At 35.9% G+C, this 23,201-nt stretch overlaps 1 protein-coding gene across 1 annotated transcript in view; it reads right to left on the bottom strand.

The window, feature by feature from the left end:
- Positions 1–15,768, bottom strand: part of TMTC3 (transmembrane O-mannosyltransferase targeting cadherins 3) — a 34,697-nt gene extending 18,929 nt beyond the window's left edge. The window contains exons 1-6 of the mRNA XM_052640808.1: positions 15,571–15,768; positions 12,367–12,585; positions 10,970–11,069; positions 10,649–10,764; positions 10,026–10,198; positions 3,502–3,754 (exon numbers count right to left, since the gene is read on the bottom strand). Of these exons, the coding sequence (XP_052496768.1) occupies positions 3,502–3,754; positions 10,026–10,198; positions 10,649–10,764; positions 10,970–11,069; positions 12,367–12,585; positions 15,571–15,768 (1,059 nt within the window). The remainder of the gene's footprint in view (positions 1–3,501; positions 3,755–10,025; positions 10,199–10,648; positions 10,765–10,969; positions 11,070–12,366; positions 12,586–15,570) is intronic.
- Between the last annotated feature and the right edge of the window lie 7,433 nt (positions 15,769–23,201).

Raw genomic sequence — 23,201 nt, 5'->3', positions numbered from 1 at the left:
TAAATAAACAGGATTATTAACTACTTACACTATTGAGATAAACATGACATCTTATTTATTAAGTGCTTAACATACCTGGTGCTTGGTAGATATTCCTTTGGTCTACTTACCTCTTTCAGATATCTTCAAATAATATTATCATTAAAAACAGTATGTTTAGTTTTATACATACATATTAATTCATTTTCAGACTATTTTCTATTATAGATTATTACAAGCTATTGAATATAGTTTTCTGTTTTTTATGTATAGTATCAATAGTTTGTATCTGTTAACCCTATACTCCTAATTTATCCCACTTCTTTCCCTTTCCCTTTTTTACATTGCTAAATTGCTAAGAGTCCTGTCCAACTCTTTCGTGACCCCCATGGACTGTAGCCTGCCAGGCTCTGTCTACGGGATTTCCCAGGCAAGAATACTGGAGTGGGTTACCATTTCCTACTCCAGGGGATCTTCCTGACCCAGGGATCAAACATGCGTCTCCTGGGTGTTGCACTGGCAGAGAGATTCTTTACCACTGAGACACCAAGGAAGACCCTTCTCCTCTGGTAGCTAAGTTTGTTTTCTACAAAACTAACACAGTATTATAAATTGACTCTATTTTAATTTCAAAAAATTTAAGAGTATGTTTAGGACTATATTTAAAGCAGTTATACCTAAAGTCATAAGGGTTCCTTTTTTATACATATAAAATATAACGTAATTAATTAATGTAAATCTATGTTAACTTCATTGGCAATATCCTTTCTATTTTTTATGCAGTTTGCACCATACAAATTATTTTATTTGCCAAAACTTTATATTTAACTACTCTTCATTTTGCTTTTTAGTAGAAACTCACTTTTGGATGTATTCTACCATGTATGTGCTTCATTTTTATTTTTGTGAGCTGCAAAGCACTATTAGACAAAGTCCCAAAGCAAAAATAAATCTGTATCATCATAAATTCATGATCAACTTCAAATTAAATCCTTAAGACTGCTTAAGATTCTACGTTTCTTTGGTAGGCTCACTCTCACTCTCTTTTACTATTTTCAATCTTGACTATTTTTCTCAAATTTCTGACCTATGTCACTTTTAGGAGGTGACTACACTACCAAACTTTCAGAAAAAACAAAAGCGATAAAACAAGAATTTCTTTAATTCTCTGCTACTAAATCTATTAACATCTACATTCATGACCATTTCCATCCTTCCTATAACCTAAGCAGTGTTTCCATCTATCTGAGGCCAAACCTGAGCTCTATACCTCTAATCTTACTATCAATCAGCTTTTCTTTCATTTACCTAATCACTTTCTTGTATCAACTTTCTATGCTAAAAATGTTCTTGCCTTTCCAACCTTAAAAATCTTCTCCTTTGAAAATATTATCTTTAAAATATCTTAACCATTCATTATGACCCTTAGGTATAAAACAAGTTCCCATATTCTTAGGGAAAGATTTTTGTGGACATGGATTACAAGCAGTCGGTTGTAACCTCACTTAACGTTTCAACTCAAAGAGCATGTTTTTGTATGCAAACCCATTAGTGATATCTCTGTGTATAAAGGTCAGCCAACTGAGTACTCCAATGAACGTGATTCTAAAAGCCAACCAAGCAAGTCTTCCCCCCAATATCAACCCACTTCAGCCTCAAAAGGTCCATCAATTCCAGGTCTCTATGCTTCCCTCAAGCCCTGATCCCCCAATAAAAGATCAGTTGCTTTGTTATACTTGAAGCCATTGCCTGACTGGCTATCTTCTCTAAATTAGACCTTGTCTCCTTCTTTGAAATATTCAGTTAAATCATTCCTAAAGGTTACCTACATTAGCAATCTTCCCTTCCTCATCTTCTAATCAAATCACTCCACAGATAAAAATTTAAGTAACTACATAAAAGAAATCAAATTCAACTGATCTCATTCACTACTTGACAGCAACTGTTGGTGTTAACCACTCTTTCCAGAAACGTTTTCCTACCTTTCTGTCCATTTGGTCTATTTCCTATTTGGTACTCTTGCCTGGAAAATCCCATGGATGGAGGAGCCTGCTAGGCTGCAGTCCATGGTGTCGCCAAGAGTTGGACATGACTGCGCGACTTCACTTTCCCTTTTCACCTTCATGCATTGGAGAATGAAATGGCAACCCACTCCAGTGTTCTTGCCTGGAGAATCCCAGGGACGGGGGAGCCTGGTGGGCTGCCGTCTATGGGGTTGCAGAGTCAGACACGAGCAGCAGCAGCTATTTGGTTTATTTTCCTTTACACAATACCTAAATATGGAAGCTTTTCAAGAGTGACTGAGATATAGCCTTCTTCTCTATTCAGCCTCTTCAACTATATATTGAGGGAAAATTAAGAACAAATAGTCTAAGGCATGCATTATGTGTATGAATTAACTTCTATGCATCTAGAATGGTGATAGCTAGTTACCACCTCTAAGAGATGTAACAAAATCCCAGTTGAGAAAGGCTGCTCTATAACCTCTCCAAAGGTCGTCTTCTTTACATCTTGCTTCAATTACTATCTCTATGGCACTGTCAAATTACTCTGTGGCAATTTATCAAATTTTTATGTGTATCTCAGGCTTTGCCACAGAACTCCAGGCACAAAGCGCCATTCAAAATCTCCATTAGAAAATTTCAAAGACACCTCAAACTCAACAGGTCCAGATACGAGTAAATATCATCTTTCTTCAAACCCTATATTCTTTTAAATTTCTCTAGAATGTGAGTTCTTTGGTAATGGGGGCCCTGTATTTCTTTTTACTATCATATACTCAGTGGCTAAAATGCTACCTGATACATAGGCTACAAATCAAAATCTTTATTGAATGAATAAATGAATCTAGTAGCTGCAGCCAGAATACACTTGCCAAGTATTAAAGGCACTTTCTGGCATGCAGTAAAATCTTAAGAAAATGTTCAACATGATTATTTTCTTCCATAATTTAAAGAGGCAACACAATTATTATGAGTAAGAAGTGAGGGCAGAGCTAAGAGAACTGGAAACAGATCTCATAAAAACAAAAAAGACTTAATAATCAGAATTCTCTGAACACAGTAAGAAATACCTCAGGGAGTAATGAAAGTTTTGCCAATGAAAAATAAAGAGCTATGCATTTCTAGGGGCTTATCTTACATGATCCTCTTTCCTGTGCCAAGAAAACAAAGAAGTATACATTATACTGAATAATTCATTTCTTGAAAAGGTTGTATAACCTAGGGGGGTAAAGGTAAGAAATATAAAAAAATAATGCTAAAAAGGATGCTCCATGATTTCAGAGTCCCCATCAAATTAGGGAAATTCATAATCACTCTTTGTGTCACATGCTGAATGTGCAGCATTAATTAAATTCTGACATAAAATTATAGGATAGCCTAAAATAAGTTCATAAATTAGGATGACATGAATAAAGACAGACAGCAGTTTTTCAAAGATGCTTCTGAAAAACTAAAGGCACTCAATTAATAAACTAATCCTGTATTTAGTATTATCTGAAAATTTAAGAAACTTTCTTACCATTAAAACAGTCTTGGAGGAATTACTAGGATATCTGAGACTAAATACTCCCAAAGCTCCCAAAAAGCAAAAAAAAATAAATGTGGCAAGATTTCGAACATCTAGAAATGATTCTATCAGTGGTATTGTTCCCATGGTCCAATCACAGCAGAGCTCTGAAGGATTTAATAGAAGCCAAGCATTCACAGGAAGCAGGTAGTTAAAAGTTAGCTGCCTTGTAGGAGTTGGGCTTACAGCAGCTGGGTTATCAAACCTGTATAGAGAATGAAAAAAAAATTACTGAAATGAAAACACTTTAAACACAAAGTTAATATATAAAAGATACAAATACTGAACAATAATAAAAACAGCATTTTACAGGTAATCTTGTTAAAGACATAAACTTTTTATGGATACCTTAGATTCTTGCCTGAGTTCAAATTTCTTTATGAAATGTCTAATTAAGAGGTATGATATTTATGAAGAACTATTTGAGGGGCAAGCAGGTTACCTATTTCTAGTTTATTATGAGAATGATTCAGACAGGTATTCTATATTATGACATGCTGCAGAAATGCAATTATGGCTTTCTGCTTCAACATCGTAAGAAATGTTTTGTATGATTCATTGTTGTATGTGTTGTATGAATGCTTCTGAGAACACTAATTAATGTTTTCCTTTAAGAGATGTTTCTTTCATCACCAAATGCTAATGAAAATTGTTTTCTAGAAAGAATTACTATGTTTTCTCTTGTCACAAACAGAGAAAACTAAATCACCTATGAGCTTTTTTTGACTTCTACAGAGCTCAAAACCAAATTCTGGTACAGAGAGGTAACTGCACAGCCCTATGGAACATTTTATTTGTGCTCTACTTAATACAAACTTATATCCTAGTTTATATAGGCCGTGATGTATTATTAGTCTGTTTACCGCAAACTAAGTCATACCATTTTTTAAAAGTACATCTAAATTAATCATTTCAGATTTTTAATTCTTTACACTATGTTTTAAATTGTATTAAGATATCTAAATTGTGTTAACAAACAGTTGTTTAAATCTTCCCTGGTGGCTCAGTTGGTAAAGAATCTGCCTGCAGGGTAGGTCCAATCCCTGGGTCAGGAAGATCCCCTGGAGAAGGGACTGACCACCCACTCCCGAATTCTTGCCTGAATTCCATGGACAGAGGAGCCTGTGAGCTATAGCCCATGGGGTCACAAAGAGTTGGACATGACTGAGTATTTCCTTCCTCTAACATAGTTGCTTAAAAACCCAATTCTTATTTTAAAATGAGTAAGTCAAGGAAAAATCAGTATCACTAATTTGACTTGGTCTGCTTAAAAATATCAACTGGTGAGAAAAATGAATTATTATTTGAACAAATAATGTTTTCTAAATTGTCATGCTGTGCTAAGTCAGTTCAGTCATGTCCTACTCTTTGCAACCCTATGGACTGTAGCCCTCCAGGCTCCTCTGTCCTTGGGATTCTCCAGGCAAGAATACTGGAGTGGGTAGCCAATCCCTTCTGCAAAACTTTCATACTTCAATATATACATGTATGAAAAATACTAATTCTTGAAAGTCAGGATTTGAATTCTCAACATGACCAACAAAACTGAACACAAAACCTTTTCCTGTCATCTACTTTTCAGAGTTCATTTAGAAAAATTAGCTGTTTATTTAGGATAAATTATTTGCTAATTGAACTTTAAAAGAATACATGTCAAAGTAAGTCTAATCATATTACAATCAACCTCATAGCTTAACAGAATAAAATTTATGTAACACAAGTACATATACACACATTTTAAAATGCTTATATTTGGAAAATACAGTGTTAAACATAACATACTCCATATATCCATCCACATGTATATAAATAATAAATACATTCACAACCTATAAGACATATTTTCATATTATAGAACTAGAGACGCAAAACAGTTGATTCAAATTCCCTGAAACAAATGATAAACAGGAAACATTAAGACTAAGGAGTGAAGAAGGAAATACAAAATATCTATCTACAATTCAATCAATTTTCCACACTATTATGCTTAAATGAGTTTTTAGTTTAGCATGGCTAGACTCAGAAGTAAAAATTCTGGAAGTAAAAAGTAAATATTCTTTATAGAAAAAAATGCTATTAAGGATAATTATTATACAATGGAATATTACTCAGACATAAAAGAACAATGAAATAATGCCATTTACACCAACATGGATAGACCTAGAGATTAGCATACTTGGTGAAGTAAATTAGGTAGAGAAAAACAAGTATCATATGATATCACTTATACATGAAATCTAAAAGATGATACAAATGAACTTATTTACTAAAAAGAAAGACTCACAGACATAGAAAACAAATATATGACTACCAAAGGGGAAAAGGTGAGGGAGGGATAAATTAGGAGCTTGGATTTAACAGATATACCTTACTATATATTAAAGAGATAAACAACGTCCTATTGCGTAGCAAAGGGAACTATATTCAATATCTTGTAATAACCTATAGTGGAAAAATATTGGGATTTTGTTTTTAAAAAAGTTTTTGCATGTAATGTCAGTCACTTGAATATAACTATGAATAGGCAACTTTATAAATTTTCTTTTAAACTTTGGATGAGTGAGGTGAAATGGAAAAATGCTATGATAGCAGGAAAAAAAGATAAGAAGAATGTTAAAATTCAGTATAACTTTTGCTTCTAGCCTTAAACAAATTTAAAAAATGGGAAATTAAAACTTCCTTTAACATTCTAAGCATCAAGCAAAGAAGGACAATAACACTTGATTGATAATAAAACAAAAACAAAAAACAGATGAGGGAAGCCCTATCTAAAGAGTTTAGAACTTGGATAGATTTTTAGTCTGTGCAGCAGCAAGAGAGAATCTGAGTGGAGACCATTTGCATCCCTAAATTGAGAAGATGGAGCTGGGAACCCTAGAAATCCAGGGGGGTTAGAATTAGCAAGCAGAAAACTGTTGAGAAAGATAACTCATATCTGTAACAGTTCTCTCTCCAGTTTTCAGTACTAATGAGAACTGATCAGCATATATATACACAAAGAAATACCTAAAGATAGTATAGTGGGTTGATTTCCGTCTCCCCAAAGTTTATGTCTACCCAAAACCCCAGAATGTGACTTTATTAGCAAGAAAGTCTTTGTCAATGCAGTTATAGTAAAGATGAGGTCATCCTGGATTAAGAGTGGGCCCACTATCCAATGAGGGCATAGTGACCCATCTAGTACTCTTCCCTGAAGAATCCCCATGGACAGAGGAGCCTGGCAGGCTGCAGTCTACTGGGTCGCAAAGAGTCGGACATGACTGCGCGACAAAGCACAGCCCAGCACCATCTAATGACTGATGTTCTTATACAAAGAAGAGAAAATACAGAGAAACAGACAGGGAAAAAGGCTAGGTAAAGATGGAGCAGATTACAGTGATACAGCAACATGCCAAGGAATGTCGAAGATTGCCAGCAACCGCCAGAAGCTAGGAAAAGAGGCATAGAACAGATTCTTTCCCAGAGCCTTCAGAAGGAACCAGCTGTGCCTGATACCTTGATTGTTGGACTCTGGCCTCCAGCACCGTGAGAGAATAAATCCCTGCTCTTTAAGCCACTCAGTTTCTGGTAAATTATTACAGCAGGTCTAGGAAAATACAGTTTGGAAAGTACCTTCTGAAAGGATCAGATATACGCTCACAACTAGGAACAGTTCTTCAGCAGCCGGAGTGGAAATCCTCATAATGCAACGTCTATCAAGTGGAGAGGTCAGAGGGGCCTTGTGTCAGCAAGGGAGCAAAATTAGCCCTATCCTAAATGTTGCTATGCTTCCCAGGTGGCTCAGTGGTAAGAATCTTCCTACCAATGCAGAAGTGGGTTCTATCCTTGGGTAGGGAAGATACCCTGGAGAAAGAAGTGGTAACTCACTCCAGGATTCTGGCCTGAAAGTCCCATGGACAGAGGAGCCTGGCAGGCTACAGTTCATGGGGTTGCAAAAAGAGCCACACACAACTTAGCTATTAAACAACAATAAACACTGCTATGGTCTCCTAAAACAAAGCTTAAAAACAAGACTTGAAGATGAAACATCTTTCAAATAACTTACATGCATCTGAGAACAATGCTCTACAATATTTATAGGAATACATTAGGTAAAATCAGATACAGTACCTATTAGAAAAATTACCAAGCATGTGAAGAGGTAGAAAAATACAATCCGTGAGGAGAAAAATTAATTCAATCTAAACTGACCAAGAAATTACACAGATGATAAGACCAGTGGAAAAGGACATTAAAGTCCTAAAACAGTTAGAAACATGGGATACATACACATACACACACACACAAAGCTCAAACAGAACTCAAAAGAGATGAAAATGTCTGAGATGAAAAATAAAAGAAATTAAGGACAGATTAGACATGCAGAAAAAAATTAGTAAGCTTGAAGCTACAATGGAAGAAATTATCCAAAATGAAAACTGGAAAAAGAGCTTTGGAGGGAAGAGGAATAAATACAGAGTAACAGTATTACTTCAAGGAGCCTAAAATACATGTAATTGGTGTCCCAGAGGAAGAAGGGAGAGGAAAGAAAAAATATTTCAAGAAGTTTATAACTGAAACAATTTTAAAATGTATATGAAGTAAGACTTACATATTCTAAAAAGCTAAATTAACCTAAGCACAAGAAACATGAAGATAAAACAAACAGCAACTGAAAGCTTACAACTTTTGGCCATTTTCACCCAAACTGTGTTGTTAAGTCCTGAAGTTGCAATGTGCAGCATCATGACTGTAGTTAATAATACTGTCTCATATATTTGAAAGCTGCTAAGAGTATAGATCTTAAAAGTTCTCATCAAAAGAAAAAAAAAAACTTTTTGGTAATTATGTGTGGTGACAGATGTTGACTAAATTTATTATGGTAATCATTTGTGTGTGTATGTATACGATTAATTATGTTGTACACTAATACAATGCTATATATCAATTATGTCTCAATTTAAAAATACAGAGAAACAATGATAAAGAGAAACTATTAAAAGCAAGGATTGAAAAAAAAGACATACTACACACAGAAACATAAAGATAAGGATGAAAAGATTTTCCGTTTAACATAACACAAGCCACAGAATATAGAGTAATATTTTTAGATTAGTGAATGAAAATCAGCATTATAGAATTCTACAAGGAAAATATCGTTCAAAAACAAAGGTAAAATAAAGGTATTATATATACCAAAGCTTAAAGAATTCATCACCAGCACGGTCCTACATGCTCAAGAAATGTCAAAGAAAGTCCTTCAGTCACAAGGAAAAATGGTACCAGATGAAAATCTTGATCTAACAAAGGAAGAACACTAGAAATGGTAACTCTACAGGGTAAAACAAAAATTTTTAAAAATTTAATCTCTTCCAAAGATAACTGTTTAAAGTAAAACTTAACAATGTATTATGGCATTTATAATGCATACTCAATAAAAACATATGCAAATAGCACAAAGGCTATGTTATTATTTAAAATGTTTATATATAAACTTATTCATTGTATATGTATCTGTACTATATATACTGACATTTATCATTTATACACATACAATTATAATATTCCTTAATAATAAATTGTGATAAACAAATGATGTAAACCAAAAAAACCCCTAAAGCAATCACTAAAAATACACAGCAAAGATTTATAGCTAATAAGCCAACAAGAAGAATGGAGTAATACAAAATATTCAATTCAAAACAGAGAAAAAATGGAACAAAGAACAGATGAGACAAAGAGAAAACAATTAGCAAGATGGTAGATTTACAACAAACTGTATCAGACAACTGAACCTACCATTTAAAAGACAGATTATCTGACCAAACAAAAAGGGAAGACCCAACTATATGTAGCCTATAAAAAAATCTACTTTAAATATAAAGATATAGACAGAGTTAAGAGGTAAAGAGATGAAAAAAGATAAACCATTTATCACTAACAAAAGACAGCTGGAGTAGTTATATTAACATAAGGAAAAGTGAATTTCATAGTAAAGACTATTACCAGGGATAAAGAAGCTCATTTAATAATGATATAAGGATCAATTCATCAAGAGGACATCAAAATCCTAAATATTGATATACTTTATTGTAGAGTTTTACAACAAATACAGGAAGCAAAAATTGACAGAACTGAAGAGAAATAGACAAATCAGTCAGTTTGTAACTCTGATCAGTTACAGTCAGAGATTTCAACATCCTTTTCTCAATACTTAATAGAACAAGTAGACAAAAATGACTAAGGATATGGAAGATTTAACACTTAACCAACTGGGGGATCATTATCTTGACTGATGCTTCCAAGAGTGTACATGTATGTCAAAACCTATTAATCTGAACAGTTTAAATACATGAGGATTCTTAAAAAGTATAAATTATAACTCAATAAAGCTGTTTAAAAACCTTAATGCAAATCAAAAACTTCTGCAACATTTGCAATCACTTAAAACTCAAAGTTAAAAAAGGAAAAAAACAAAAAGAACCAAAATTTCATACCTGGTGAACACTGGAAGCTGCGACTGAATAACCTGGACTCTAATCACAACAAGTAACAGTGTACTGAACATCAAGACAATGAGTTTTATTAGTGTCTGCAGCATAGAAAATGGAATACTACCCTTTCCACGAAGAAGCTGTCCAGCAGTAGTACATAACAATGGCAAAGTATACTAGAAAAAGAAAAAAAAATAAGTAAAAAATAGCAATTTACTGTAATGTTTTCAACAACTGTACTTTCTAACTGCAAGATTAAATAAAAACTGACTATAATTATAAAATCAACATGGAACTGGCGAAACTGATAATGAATAAAACTGAGCCGAACAGTCTTCTCCAATAATGAATTATATTATACAGTATTACTGGGTGCTTTCCCAAACTGCCCAATAGTTCCTTTACTGAAACTTAAAAATCTGTCCTTAAAAAACTGAAGGTGTAATATAAAATGTTAAGTAATATTCAGTGGGTATGAAGGTAAAACATGCTTACTTTTTGCAAATTTTTGCTAAATATTATTGATAAAGCAATTTATATGATGCTACATTTAGAAAGTAAATTCATTAGAATCTGATTCAAATAGTATAAAAGACAGCAACAAGGAAATTTATATTTCTCCTTACCCCTTGGGCAATAAATACTTCATATACACAGCAAATTCCCACAACTGTTATTCCTTGTTCTTTACACAGTGTTGCAACAGCCACTAAAAAAACTGTCAATGCAATTGGAGTCCACACTACAATTCAGGAACAGAAAAATATAAAAACACACAAAAACAATTTTATAATATCATAAAGGAATAAGACAACAATTAGATATTACTGAAAAACTTCAAATGTTGTAAGCAATTTCTGCTTTATATATTCAAAACAATACATTAATATATATAATTTGATTGAGTTTTACAGCTAAAGGAAAAGTATTGAATATCAGACATTTACCTATGGAATTATCTGGTCCTTTTGATTTAGTATATGACAAAAATGCAGCTAGAAAAAAGATAGATGACAGAAGTTCTGCTCTTCCTACAACACCTGTTACCTAGAAAGGGAAAGGCAGGGGGGTCCATATTAATGAAAAGCATTTTGAAATTTTAACTATATATAATTGCAACAGCAGTTTAATTAGAAATTAAGCTGCTATAACTTATCAAGTGCATATTTCTGCTTTATAGGTATTCCTTGAGTGCCCTCATGTGGTGAATTTGTGTATCTTACATAAAAATGTATTCATCAGTAACTATAATAGCTTTTATTATTTTAACTATCAATACTTATGGATTCCGAGGAAGTTGCAGAAATAGTACAGAGAGGTCCTGTTTACCCTTTACCCAGCTTCCTTCAATAGTAACATCTTACAAAATTATATAGTATACCATCTAGACTTAGTTCTAAATTTTTTTTTAAATACAAGTATTCTTAAAATATAAATGTATAATAAACTCAATACAATGCATCATATCTCACAAATAAAACCTGAAAAGTTTAAAAAGACAATACATTTAAAATATCGTTTTAAACTCAAAAAAATTTCAATATAAAATCCCCCCAAACTCCCTTTAAAGTGTTCTGAACTCACTATAAAACTTAAAACAACCTATCATTTTTGTAGATGTATAGAAAAATGTTCAGTTAGATACCAAAAGGTTCAAGATATTGGGAGAGAGACACAACGCCCCTGCAACACACAAACACAACTCTGCAAAGTTTAAACACACAGACTATTGTTTCAAACTAAAAGCTTGTAATAAAACAACTGAATAGAGTCCTCCTTGCTCTGTTGAAAGGCAATTCTGGAGTCTCAAGATTACCGAATTAAGTAAGGTTATAATTTGAATATGTGTTGATCATAAGCATACTGGCAATAGTAGAGACAGTGCACAATTTTTAAACACATGGTAATAAATAATATGAAATTACTGAGCATCATTTGTTAGGATGTCTGCTTATATGTGCATGTATTTTGATACATTTGCATGCCTTACATAAGTTTCCCTTATTATTTTCTGTCCTTTGAAACACAAACAAAGCCAAGTTGACAAGTACTTAAAATCTTCATTCATAAAAAAAAAATTAGCAAAGAAAAGAACTGTATTTATTTATATTTTACATTGCTAAAGTTGAATAATTACACGTTATATGTTTATGTTTCAAAAATTGTTTTAAATTGAAAAATTTTACACAATAGGAAAGCTACATCCTGTGCACTAGGAAGGTAAGACACTGTACCAGATTAAGGAGTCTTTAAATACTTGAAGTCATGGTTAATTTTTTTTCCTTAAAAACATATACCATCATAGTCATGTGTAGGAATAATGCAAAAAATAAATTTTACTTACTGCTTCTGTGTGTATTGGGTGCACTGCAAAAAGTAAAGAGGCAATCATACTACTCTGGTTATTCAGAAAAAGTCTGCAGACTTTAAGAAATATCACACTAACCACAGCATGAAAAATCATATTTAGGAGATGATATGACATTGGTGTTAGTTCACTGAACAGATAATTTAAGCGAAATGTCAATACTGTTAAAGGACGGTAAGACTTGTGGCTTCTCTCCTATAAGGAAAAAAACAATCATTGATTACTAAAATATCCTGGTTCTTCTGGATACATAAACTAATAACTGCTTTTACTACTAAAGAATCTACATTTGGCTGAGAAATAACAATAAACTAATAAAAGTCTCAAGAATAACATAAACATAAAAGATAGCTTTATGTGGGGTTTTTTTTGTGTGTGTTTGTGTGTGTTTTCCTATTTTCTTTGTCCAAAAACAAGGTAATTTCCTCTTTGATATGTAGTTGAGTTCAGTTCAGTTGCTCAGTTGTGTCTGACTCTGCAACTCCACGGACTGCAGCATGCCAGGCTTCCCTGCCCATCACCTACTCCTGGAGCTTGCTCAACTCATGTCCATTGAGTTGGTGATGCCATATATATATATGTGTGTGTGTGTGTGTGTGTGTGTATGTATATCAGTATATATATATATATACACACATACACAGACATATATATTACATACACACACTGATATATAGTAATCAAAGAATAGAAGAAAAACATTTGACTACTAATTCAATACACAGATTAAGAAAATAGGATAACAGTGGCATTAATCAAACTGTAGTACAGGATTTCCCTCCAAAGCCTGTTTCCAAAACTATTACCAAAAAACATTCATGTAACTGCTGGCTAGATTTTCAAAAGGAAACATAAAAATAGAATGATCACCCAGTGCCATTTAAATAACAATGACTCAAAAAGGTTGCCTAGTTGTCTTATGAAAAAACACCTCCATAATGTATAAACCTGAATATATTAAACCAAAAATTCCTAAGTACTACACAGGGAGTGATATAAGAGAAAAACTTTCTTAAAGAATAGACACCTTTGCTATTGTGGTCTCTACTTGTAGCAGTTAAAAATTTTATGTTAGGTACTGAATTTCTTTATAAACTAAAAGTTACATTTAACAAGAAATATTTTTACTCCAAGACAAAGTCAAAGCAGATTAAGAATAAAACACACAAGTTAAAAAGATACAAAATATTATGCTAGTCATTTTTTCATAATTTTATATAAAGGCATCCACACTCACATTCCTTGCTCTCCTACCTCTACCGTATTTCACTATAACCCTGTTTTATAGCTATAGACTTAAGCCTGCTCATCCCCAATAGGGAACACTGGGAAGCATAAGAACCAAACATTTCCCATTTTGAAATTATGAACATTTAAATATCTCCATCTGCACTGACTACGTACAACATGAGTGCTACCTACCTCAAATGTTTTTCTCTTTCTTGCCTAATTCCTGTACATCCTTCAGATTTCACCTCAAACATACAGAAATGTTTTTAAGCCAATGTATTGAATTGAAATCATTTATACCAGAAAGCAACTTTAAGGTCAAAATCTAATGTCATGATTAAAACCACAGTAGATACTAGCATAATTTGGGGCCAGAGGGTATGGGTACAGGGGAATGAATTATCTAGAAAATAATGTAGTAATTATCAAGAAAATAATATCATGACAGGACCATATTTTCCCTTTGTTATCAAAAGACATTTCTTCTAAAAGTTAGAACTGGGTGAGAACAGAAAGGCTGCAGGAAAATAAATAACCTGCTTCTTTATTAAGGAAAAAAAATACTTGTTTGTGACTAAAAGAATGAAAGATTCCATACCCCTTCTTGAGAAGTTTCCAGGTTTGGAGAATTTGGAAAGGGGCCATGAATGACAAATAACAAAAAGAGTGTTACATGCTATGTTTCAACAACTATGTGCTACATATTACAGACAAATTAATTAATGAATCCTCAAAGTTTATTCTTTTATAGATCAGGAAAATACCTCATTACCTAAAAGCTGTGTCCCCACCTACTTCACACAGCTTTTATATCATACAACTAAAATTAGAATCCAGTCTATATGATCCTAAGCTGACAGGTGTTTGGTCCTTAGTTTAACACTGACCTTCAAAATAAAGTTACTAGCAAAGGAAAAATACCTTCATATAAACAACCTAAACTTTTGGGTTCTCAGTATAAAATCAAAATAATCATTAGATATGAGATATGGCACAAATTAAAATTTTTAATAAATATTTTTTTCTGCATAAAAATAGTTAATATGTGTACCTTCCATTTTTATTCAATCTGTAATGAAGCTATATAATTTTTAAATGGTTAATGCTTAGTTGCTCAGTTGTGTCTGACTCTTTGCAACCCCATGGACTGTAGCCTGCCAGACTCCTCTGTCCATGGGGATTCTCCAGGCAAGAATACTGGAGTGGGAACACTGGGAAGCACAAGAACCATGCCCTCCTCCAGAGGATCCTCCCAACTGAAGGATCGATCCCACGTCTCCCACATTGCAGGTGGATTCTTTACCAACTGAGCCACTAGGGAAGTCCTTTTAAATGGTTAAATATACCAAAAACAGTTATCTTCTTTGCTTGACTCATAAGAAAGAAAAAAGAAATGAAGTCAATTAGCAAGAAATAGTTATGTATTGCCCTTACTGTCAGAGAAGGCAATGGCAACCCACTCCAGTACTCTTGCCTGGAAAATCCCAAGGACGGAGGAGCCTGGTGGGCTGCAGTCCATGGGGTCCCGAAGAATTGGACATGACTGAGCGACTTCACTTTCACTTTTCACTTTCATTCACTGGAGAAGGAAATGGCAACCCACTCCAGTGTTCTTGCCTGGAGAATCCCAGGGAAGGTGGAGCCTGGTGGGCTGCCATCTATGGGGTCACACAGAGTCGGACACGACTGAAGCGACTGAGCAGCAGCAGCAGCCCTTATTGTTCTCCTAATATATTTGTTTTATACACACATATATTAATTTTAAAACATTTAAGCCAAGGTACACAATCAAGGAAAGTATCAGGTACTCCTTTAAAAAAAGACAATCACGTTTTCCACTTCCTATCTAATGTATTACAAATATTCATGTCTTATATGAAATTTCTGAGGAAAAACTAAACTACTGAAACATTTTAAAATCTGAGATACATATAAGTAATTCATACTTACTTCAGACATAGGGGTCCCCCAGAAATCATTCTGAAATAAAGTTTTTAAAGGTGTAGATGGATGCAGGTCTTTATTATCCAGTATTGCTGAAACATCATCAAAAACAAAACCACAAAACAGGCTGTTCCAATAGCAAACAGCAACCACACCAACTATTAAGGTTACTTCTTTGAGGTTAATATCAGCCATCTTTTCCATAAGCACCTGTGGACAGGATCTGGGGAAAAGAACATGAAGATACAAAGAAATAGTGAAGTTGCTCAGTTGTATGCGACTCTCTGCGATCTGATGGACTGTAGCCTACCAGTCTCCCCCATCCATGGGATTTTCCAGGCAAAAGTACTGGAGTGGATTGCCTTTTCCTTCTCCAGGGGATCTTCCCGACTCAGGGACTGAACCCAGGTCTCCTGCATTGTAGACACATGCTTTACCATCTGAGCCACCAGGGAAGTCCTCTGAGACACAAGGGAAGCCCAAAATGAAATAAACAACATTTTTTTTTAAATAAGTACAGTTTTAATAGAAGGATAATAAGTAAAATAAAGACAGAATGTGAATTCTCACAGAGAATTAATTCTTTAAAACTCAGGTCAAAAATCATCCACCTAAGGAGTACGTCAAGGCTGTATATCATCACCCTGCTTATTTAACTTATATGTAGAGCACATCATGAGAAACGCTGGGCTGGAAGAAGCACAAGCTGGAATCAATTTTGCCGGGAGAAATATCAATCACCTCAGAGCTGCAGATGACACCACCCTTATGGCAGAAACTTAAGAGGAACTAAAAATCCTCTTGATGAAAGTGAAAGAGGAGAGTCAAAAAGTTGGCTTAAAGCTCAACATTCAGAAAATGAAGATCATGGCATCTGGTCCCATCACTTCATGGGAAATAGATGGAGAAACAGTGGAAACAGTGTCAGACTTTATTTTCTTGGGCTCCAAAATCACTGCAGATGGTGATTGCAGCCATGAAATTAAAAGACGCTTACTCCTTGGAAGAAAAGTTATGACCAACCTAGATAGCATATTCAAAAGCAGAGACATTACTTTGCCGACTAAGGTCTGTCTAGTCAAGGCTATGGTTTTTCCAGTGGTCATGTATGGATGTGAGAGTTGGACTGTGAAGAAGGCTGAGCACCGAAGAATTGATGCTTTTGAACTGTGGTGTTGGAGAAGACTCTTGAGAGTCCCTTGGACTGCAAGGAGATCCAACCAGTCCATTCTGAAGGAGATCAGCTCTGGGATGTCTTTGGAAGGAATGATGCTAAAGCTGAAACTCCAGTACTTTGGCCACCTCATGAGAAGAGTTGACTCACTGGAAAAGACTTTGATGCTGGGAGGGATTGGGGGCAGGAGGAGAAGGGGACGACACAGGATGAGGGATGGCATCACTGACTCGATGAACGTGAATCTGAGTGAACTCCCGGAGTTGGTGATGGACAGGGAGGCCGGGCGTGCTGCAATTTATGGGGTCGCTAAGAGTCGGACAAGACTGAGCGACTGAACTGAACTGAATAAGCATTAGTAGACCACCTCTCCATATTCCAAAGGTAGAAGGAAATGGCAACCCACTCCAGTAGTCTTGGCTGGAAAATTCCATGGATAGAGGAGCCTGGTAGGCTACAGTCCTTGGAGCTGCAAAGAGTCAGACAGGACTGAGCAACTTCACTCACTCTCTTTCATGTGTGTTTTCATACCTCTATTACTGTTCTTTATCACATCAATAAGCAGAGACATTACTTTGCCGACTAAGGTCCATCTAGTCAAGGCTATGGTTTCTCCTGGGGTCATGTATGGATGTGAGAGTTGGACTGTGAAGAAGGCTGAGCGCCGAAGAATTGATGCTTTTGAACTGTGGTGTTGGAGAAGACTCTTGAGAGTCCCTTGGACTGCAAGGAGATCCAACCAGTCCATCCTGAAGGAGATCAGCCCTGGGATTTTTTTGGAAGGAATGATGCTAAAGCTGAAACTCCAGTACTTTGGCCATCTCATGCGAAGAGTTGACTCATTGGAAAAGACCCTGATGCTGGGAGGGATTGGGGGCAGGAGGAGAAGGGGACGACCAAGGATGAGATGGCTGAATGGCATCAGTGACTCAACGGACGTGAGGCTGAGTGAACTCCCGGAGTTGGTGATGGACAGGGAGGGCTGGCTTGCTGCGATTCACGGGGTTGTAAAGAGTCGGACACAACTGATCGACTGAACTGAACTGAACCTTCCCTGGTGGCATGTGGGAATGGCAACCCACTCCAGTACTCTTGCCTGGAGAATCCCATGGAGGGAGGAGCCTGGTAAGCTACACTCCATGGGGTCACAAAGAGTCAGACAGGACTGAGAGACTTCACCTCATGTTCACATTCTTTAGCTAACTAGATAGCTAACTTCTTCAGCTGTCACAGGTCAGTTACCTGGGAAACGAAGATAACTAAAGAAAACCTGGTATGATATGTCCCAGCAGGATCTAAATGAATCCTTGTGGGAAAACAAATACATACTTAAAAAGACAATGATCATGAGTTTTCTAAAATGTATATAAATCTTAGATAAAATCTTGATAAAATGTAGATAAATTTCAGTACCTTATGAATCTGAAGATCAACTATTACTTAAATCAAGAGTCCAAAATTGTAGCCTGAAGCCTTGCTCAGATTGATCAAGTCTGAAATGTCTGTCTGAATGCCTTTAAGCTCACTGTATACTAGCCAGTTTACTACAGTTCCATTATCTTTCACCGAGGTTGAGTTATTCGATGGATTTACGTTATCTGCTTGGCCCCTGGGGTATAGAAGCAGTTTATGATCCAGATATAAACCACTGTTTTCCTTTTTCCCAATGTAACAAAAGCCTTCAATCTACAGACTGGCCTTCATTCATACATGATAATGTATAATTTAAGTCAATGCTTTAAAAAGAATCCAGTAAAACAATGCTTATAGAGGAGAAAGAACTATATGACCTGGAGGTTACTGAAGAAACAACCCTATTATAAAAATAACGATGCTGATGATTTACTTTTCTAGTTTGAGTAGTGTCATTAGCATAACTTTAGTTTATCACTTGTGGAGAGAACCTTCTCCAAATATGTAAACCATTAACCTGTGAATATGTTACCTTATAGCAAAACAGACTTCACAGGTGCAACTAAATTTAGGATTTTGAGATGAGGATATTATCCTGGACCATCTAGGTGGGCCAATTCAATGAAAAGAAACCTCACGAATGAGGGACACAGGAAAGTCAAAAAAAAAAAAGCAGAGGTCAGAGTGATATGATGGTTAACTGGGGGCCACAAGTACAATGGCAGAAGCTGGAACAGGCAAACAAACACATTATTCATTAGAGTTCCTCAAAGGACTACAGCTTGTTGAGGATTTCTGACTTCCAGAACTGTAAAATAATAAACCTGTTATTTTAAGCTACCACATTTGTGGCATGTGTTACAGTAGGAACAGGAAATTAATGTATCATTCACAGAGCCAAAAGATCTGGAACCTGAGATAAATCTGTAGGAGTTCTGGTCAAATCAGAGAAGAACAACAAGAGACATCAAATCAGATGCAAGATTGGTATAAAAATGCATATACAAGAGCCTATGAGAAGGTATTAAATTATTTTAGAATTAAGAAAAATTTAGAAAACATTAAACTTTTTAAGTGCTGCACGCAATATGCCAGCAAATTTGGAAAACTCAGCAGTGGCCACAGGACTGGAAAAGGTCAGTTTTCATTTCAATCCCAAAGAAAGGCAATGCCAAAGAATGCTCAAACTACCGCACAATTGCACTCATCTCACACACCAGTAAAGTAATGCTCAAAATTCTCCAAGCCAGGCTTCAAAAGTACGTGAACTGTGAAGTTCCAGATGTTCAAGCTGTATTTAGAAAAGGCAGAGGAACCAGAGATCAAACTGCCAACATCCTCTGGATCATCAAGTAAGCAAGAGAGATCCAGAAAAACATCTACTTCTGCTTATTGACGATGCCAAAGCCTTTGACTGTGTGGACCACAACAAACTGTGAAATTCTTCAAGAGATGGGAATACCAGACCACCTGACCTGCCTCTTGAGAAATCTGTATGCAGGTCACGAAGCAACAGTTAGAACTGGACATGGAACAACAGACTGGTTCCAAATCAGGAAAGGAGTACATTAAGGCTGTATATTGTTACCCTGCTTATTTAACTTATATGCAGAGTACATCATGAGAAACGCTGGGCTGGAAGAAGCACAAGCTGGAATCAAGATTGCCGGGAGAAATAACAATAACTTCAGATATCCAGTATTGTTGCCTGGCAAATCCCATGGACGGAGGAGCCTGCAAGGCTGCAGTCCATTGGGTCACTAGGAGTCGGACACGACTGAGCGACTTCACTTACACTTTTCACTTGCATGCACTGGAGAAGGAAATGGCAACCCACTCCAGTGTTCTTGCCTGGAGAATCCCAGGGACGGGTGAGCCTGGTAGGCTGCTGTCTGTGGGGTTGCACAGAGTCGGACACGACTGAAGCGACTTAGCAGCAGTAGCAGATATGCAGATGATACCACACTTAGGGCAGAAACCGAAGAACTAAAGAGCCTCTTGATGAAAGTGAAAGAGGAGAGTGAAAAAGTCAGCTTATAACTCAACGTACAGAAAACTAAGATCATGGCATCTGGTCCCATCACTTCATGGCAAACAGATGGGTAAACAATGGAAATTTTATTTTAATAAAGTCTAATTTCCCAAGTAGGAAAGCAGAATAAAAATACTGTAAAACATTCAAGATCTCAAAAATGTACCTCCAACAATTCTCCTCTCAGGAAACTAATAGAAGTCTTACTCCAATAACATGAGGAAGTAAGAAACACAAAGACAGGGAAATCAGGAGACAGGAAATCAAGCACAAGAGGGTGACAAAGGAAATGCCCAAACTACAGCCATTCAACCAGTAATACCCAGGCAACAATAGAATCAGTCAGCAGGCTATTGAATGACAGTCTCAAGAAATAATTTACAGAACACTTGATGAGTTTAAACACAGAGTGAAGAATGATTTTACTTTAAAATCGTGTGTCTCTAATTCAGAAAAACAAAACAACTCAAGACATTCACCATCAGGTAGTGAAAATCAAGTCTTGTGTATGGGTCAGAAACCTCTCAGGTCACCTCCCTTTCCATAATATTAAATTATTGACCATGCAATTTCTGGATTTAAGACTTTTAGTTGAAAAGTATAAGAATTTATAGCCAAGTTTACAAATATTGAAATTTTTATAAGACCAAGGGAGTTGTCATAGTTTTAAGTATAGTTTTCTGGCTTTATAGAAGTTGTTTAAATTTTGAGAAAGTTTTGCTTGTTAGGTCAGGCATCTGAAGCCCCTGAATAAAAATGAAAACACTAAAATTACAAATGCAGCTTTAAATTAGGTAAATCAAGCTTTAAATGTAGCTAAGAGCATTTAGTCCTTTCTACCTCTTGTGGTCATATTCTTCAAAAGGTTAACCTGAACTTTAAATGGTACTGTCAGGAAAGCCAGATGGTAGGTCCCAAAGCACATGCACTTTTCAAGTTCTTGCATACTGCATTTTTTTTTTTTTTACTATCAATCAAGCAAGGTAAACCCAGATACAATGTGGGAGAGGTTGTAAAGGGTCAAGACAATAGAATTTTTGAAGATTCTCTAAGGAAGCATATTATGAGACAAAGGGAGGAGAGCTATTTCTCATATATGTCCTGAGTTCAGTTCTGGAGTCATCTTGGGTTTTGTATAAACGAGCCATCTGCAAGGAAAGAGGTTAGGGCAAAGTGGGAGGGCTACAAAAAGACATAGAGAGAGGGCAGCAAGAGTCACTTTACTGTAACAATGTAACACATCCCTGTTGCTTGTTAGTTGTAGGAGTGCTATAGACTGGATGTGTGTCTCCCCCACCCACAAATTCATGTTAAATCCTAATGCCCGATGTTATTTGGAGGAGGGGGCCTTGGGAAGGTGGCCAGGTTATGAGGGTGGAGCTTCATATTATTATAAGGGCATTAATCCTACTAATGGATTTGAGAGATCCAGTGCCCCTTCTGCCATGTGAGGACACTGTGAAAAGATGCCTGCTATCAACCAGATCCTCACTAGATAATGAATCTGCTATGCCTTGATTCTGGACTTCTCAGTCTTCAGAACTGTGAGAAATTCCTATTGCTTATAAACCGCCGAATCTACGGTATTCTGTTGGCAGCACAAACAGACCAAAAGGAACTTCCAGTTCTTTTCCTAGGCACAAAAGCATATTCACACGGATACACAGTGTGAGTGGATGGAAAGACTGATTGGCTTACCAAATGCGGTGTCACTATATCTAAAGAATACAAATGCAACTGACCCCTCATAAGCACAGTATGAACACAGAAGACAATGTAATTCCTTTAAAATTGTACTGAGTGCTCACTCTTCCATACCCTGACAACACAATCATGGAAAAAAGAAATCTACAGGACTATTTTATGACATATTTATATTATATGAAATCTGGGAGTATTTAGCCTGGAGAGGAACATCTTCTCAGCTCAGTAATTTCATGATTATATCTTCTTCAAAAGTAAACCTTTGGCTTGCATGGTCTGTATTCACACTGACTCCTACTAATCTTTCCAGTCTCTTCATGTTGAGAGAAGACAAGTGTTTGCTTGCTGCACACTGAGTCCTCTCCATGAATGCAAGGCAAAACAAAACATTTTCTGTACACAGTAGAGACTAAATTTTTCAACACCATGCTTTATGTTAGAAACTGGAACAGTAAGTTACTATTCCTTTTCTTGATAAGGCAGCATAAAAGGGATGGAAATTACATCTAGAAGGTAGGTTGGTTGGTACAAAGAACAGAAGTAGCAATTATAAAAGGCAAGTCTTTCTTGTGAAGTGATTCTGGGAAGATAAAACTGCTCATAAAACCAAAGAGATGAAAGAAGGCAGATTTAGGCAAGTGCTCCTATAGTAAAGCCATTTATTAAACTGTCATAATTTCCTTCTCTTGGTGAAAACTGAGTGATTTAGAAAACTATAAGAAGAAAAATAGTGGGTTTTAGGGATTTTCCTCAAAATTATACATAGGGAGTGACTGAACTAGAACCTGAGTTAAATTTCTTTGTCCACAGTTAGGTACAAACATACTACGGTGCATTAGAGCCTAGACCTTAGTTAACTCATTTCCTACTGCATCCCCAGTGTCTAGCAGAGTGAATAAGCCCTAAAATACTGTTAGAATGAGTGAAGTGTATTAAAAAGTAGAGACATCACTTTGCCCAGAAAGTCCGAAGAGTCAAAGCTATGATCTTTCCAGTAGTCATGTACAGATGTGAGAGGTGGACCATAAAGAAGGCTGAGGATCGAAGATTTGATGCTTTCTAACTGTGGTGCTGAAGAAGACTCTTTGAGAGTCCCTTCGAGAGCAAGAAGATCAAATCAGTCAATCCTAAAGGAAACCAACCCTGATTATTCACGGCAAGATTGATGCTAAAGGTGAAGCTCCAATACTTTGGCCACCTGATATGAAGAGCTGACTTGCTGGAAAAGACCCTGATGCTGGGAAAGACTGACGGCGGGAGGAGAAGGAAGTGACAGATAGGATGGTTGGATGGCATCATCAACTCAATGGACAT

The sequence above is a fragment of the Budorcas taxicolor genome, chromosome 5, assembly GCF_023091745.1.
Source record: "Budorcas taxicolor isolate Tak-1 chromosome 5, Takin1.1, whole genome shotgun sequence".
Taxonomy (NCBI): Eukaryota; Metazoa; Chordata; class Mammalia; order Artiodactyla; family Bovidae; genus Budorcas; species Budorcas taxicolor.
The sequence above is the reverse complement of the archived record's forward strand: the minus strand, read 5'-3'. Positions and strand labels throughout refer to the sequence as shown.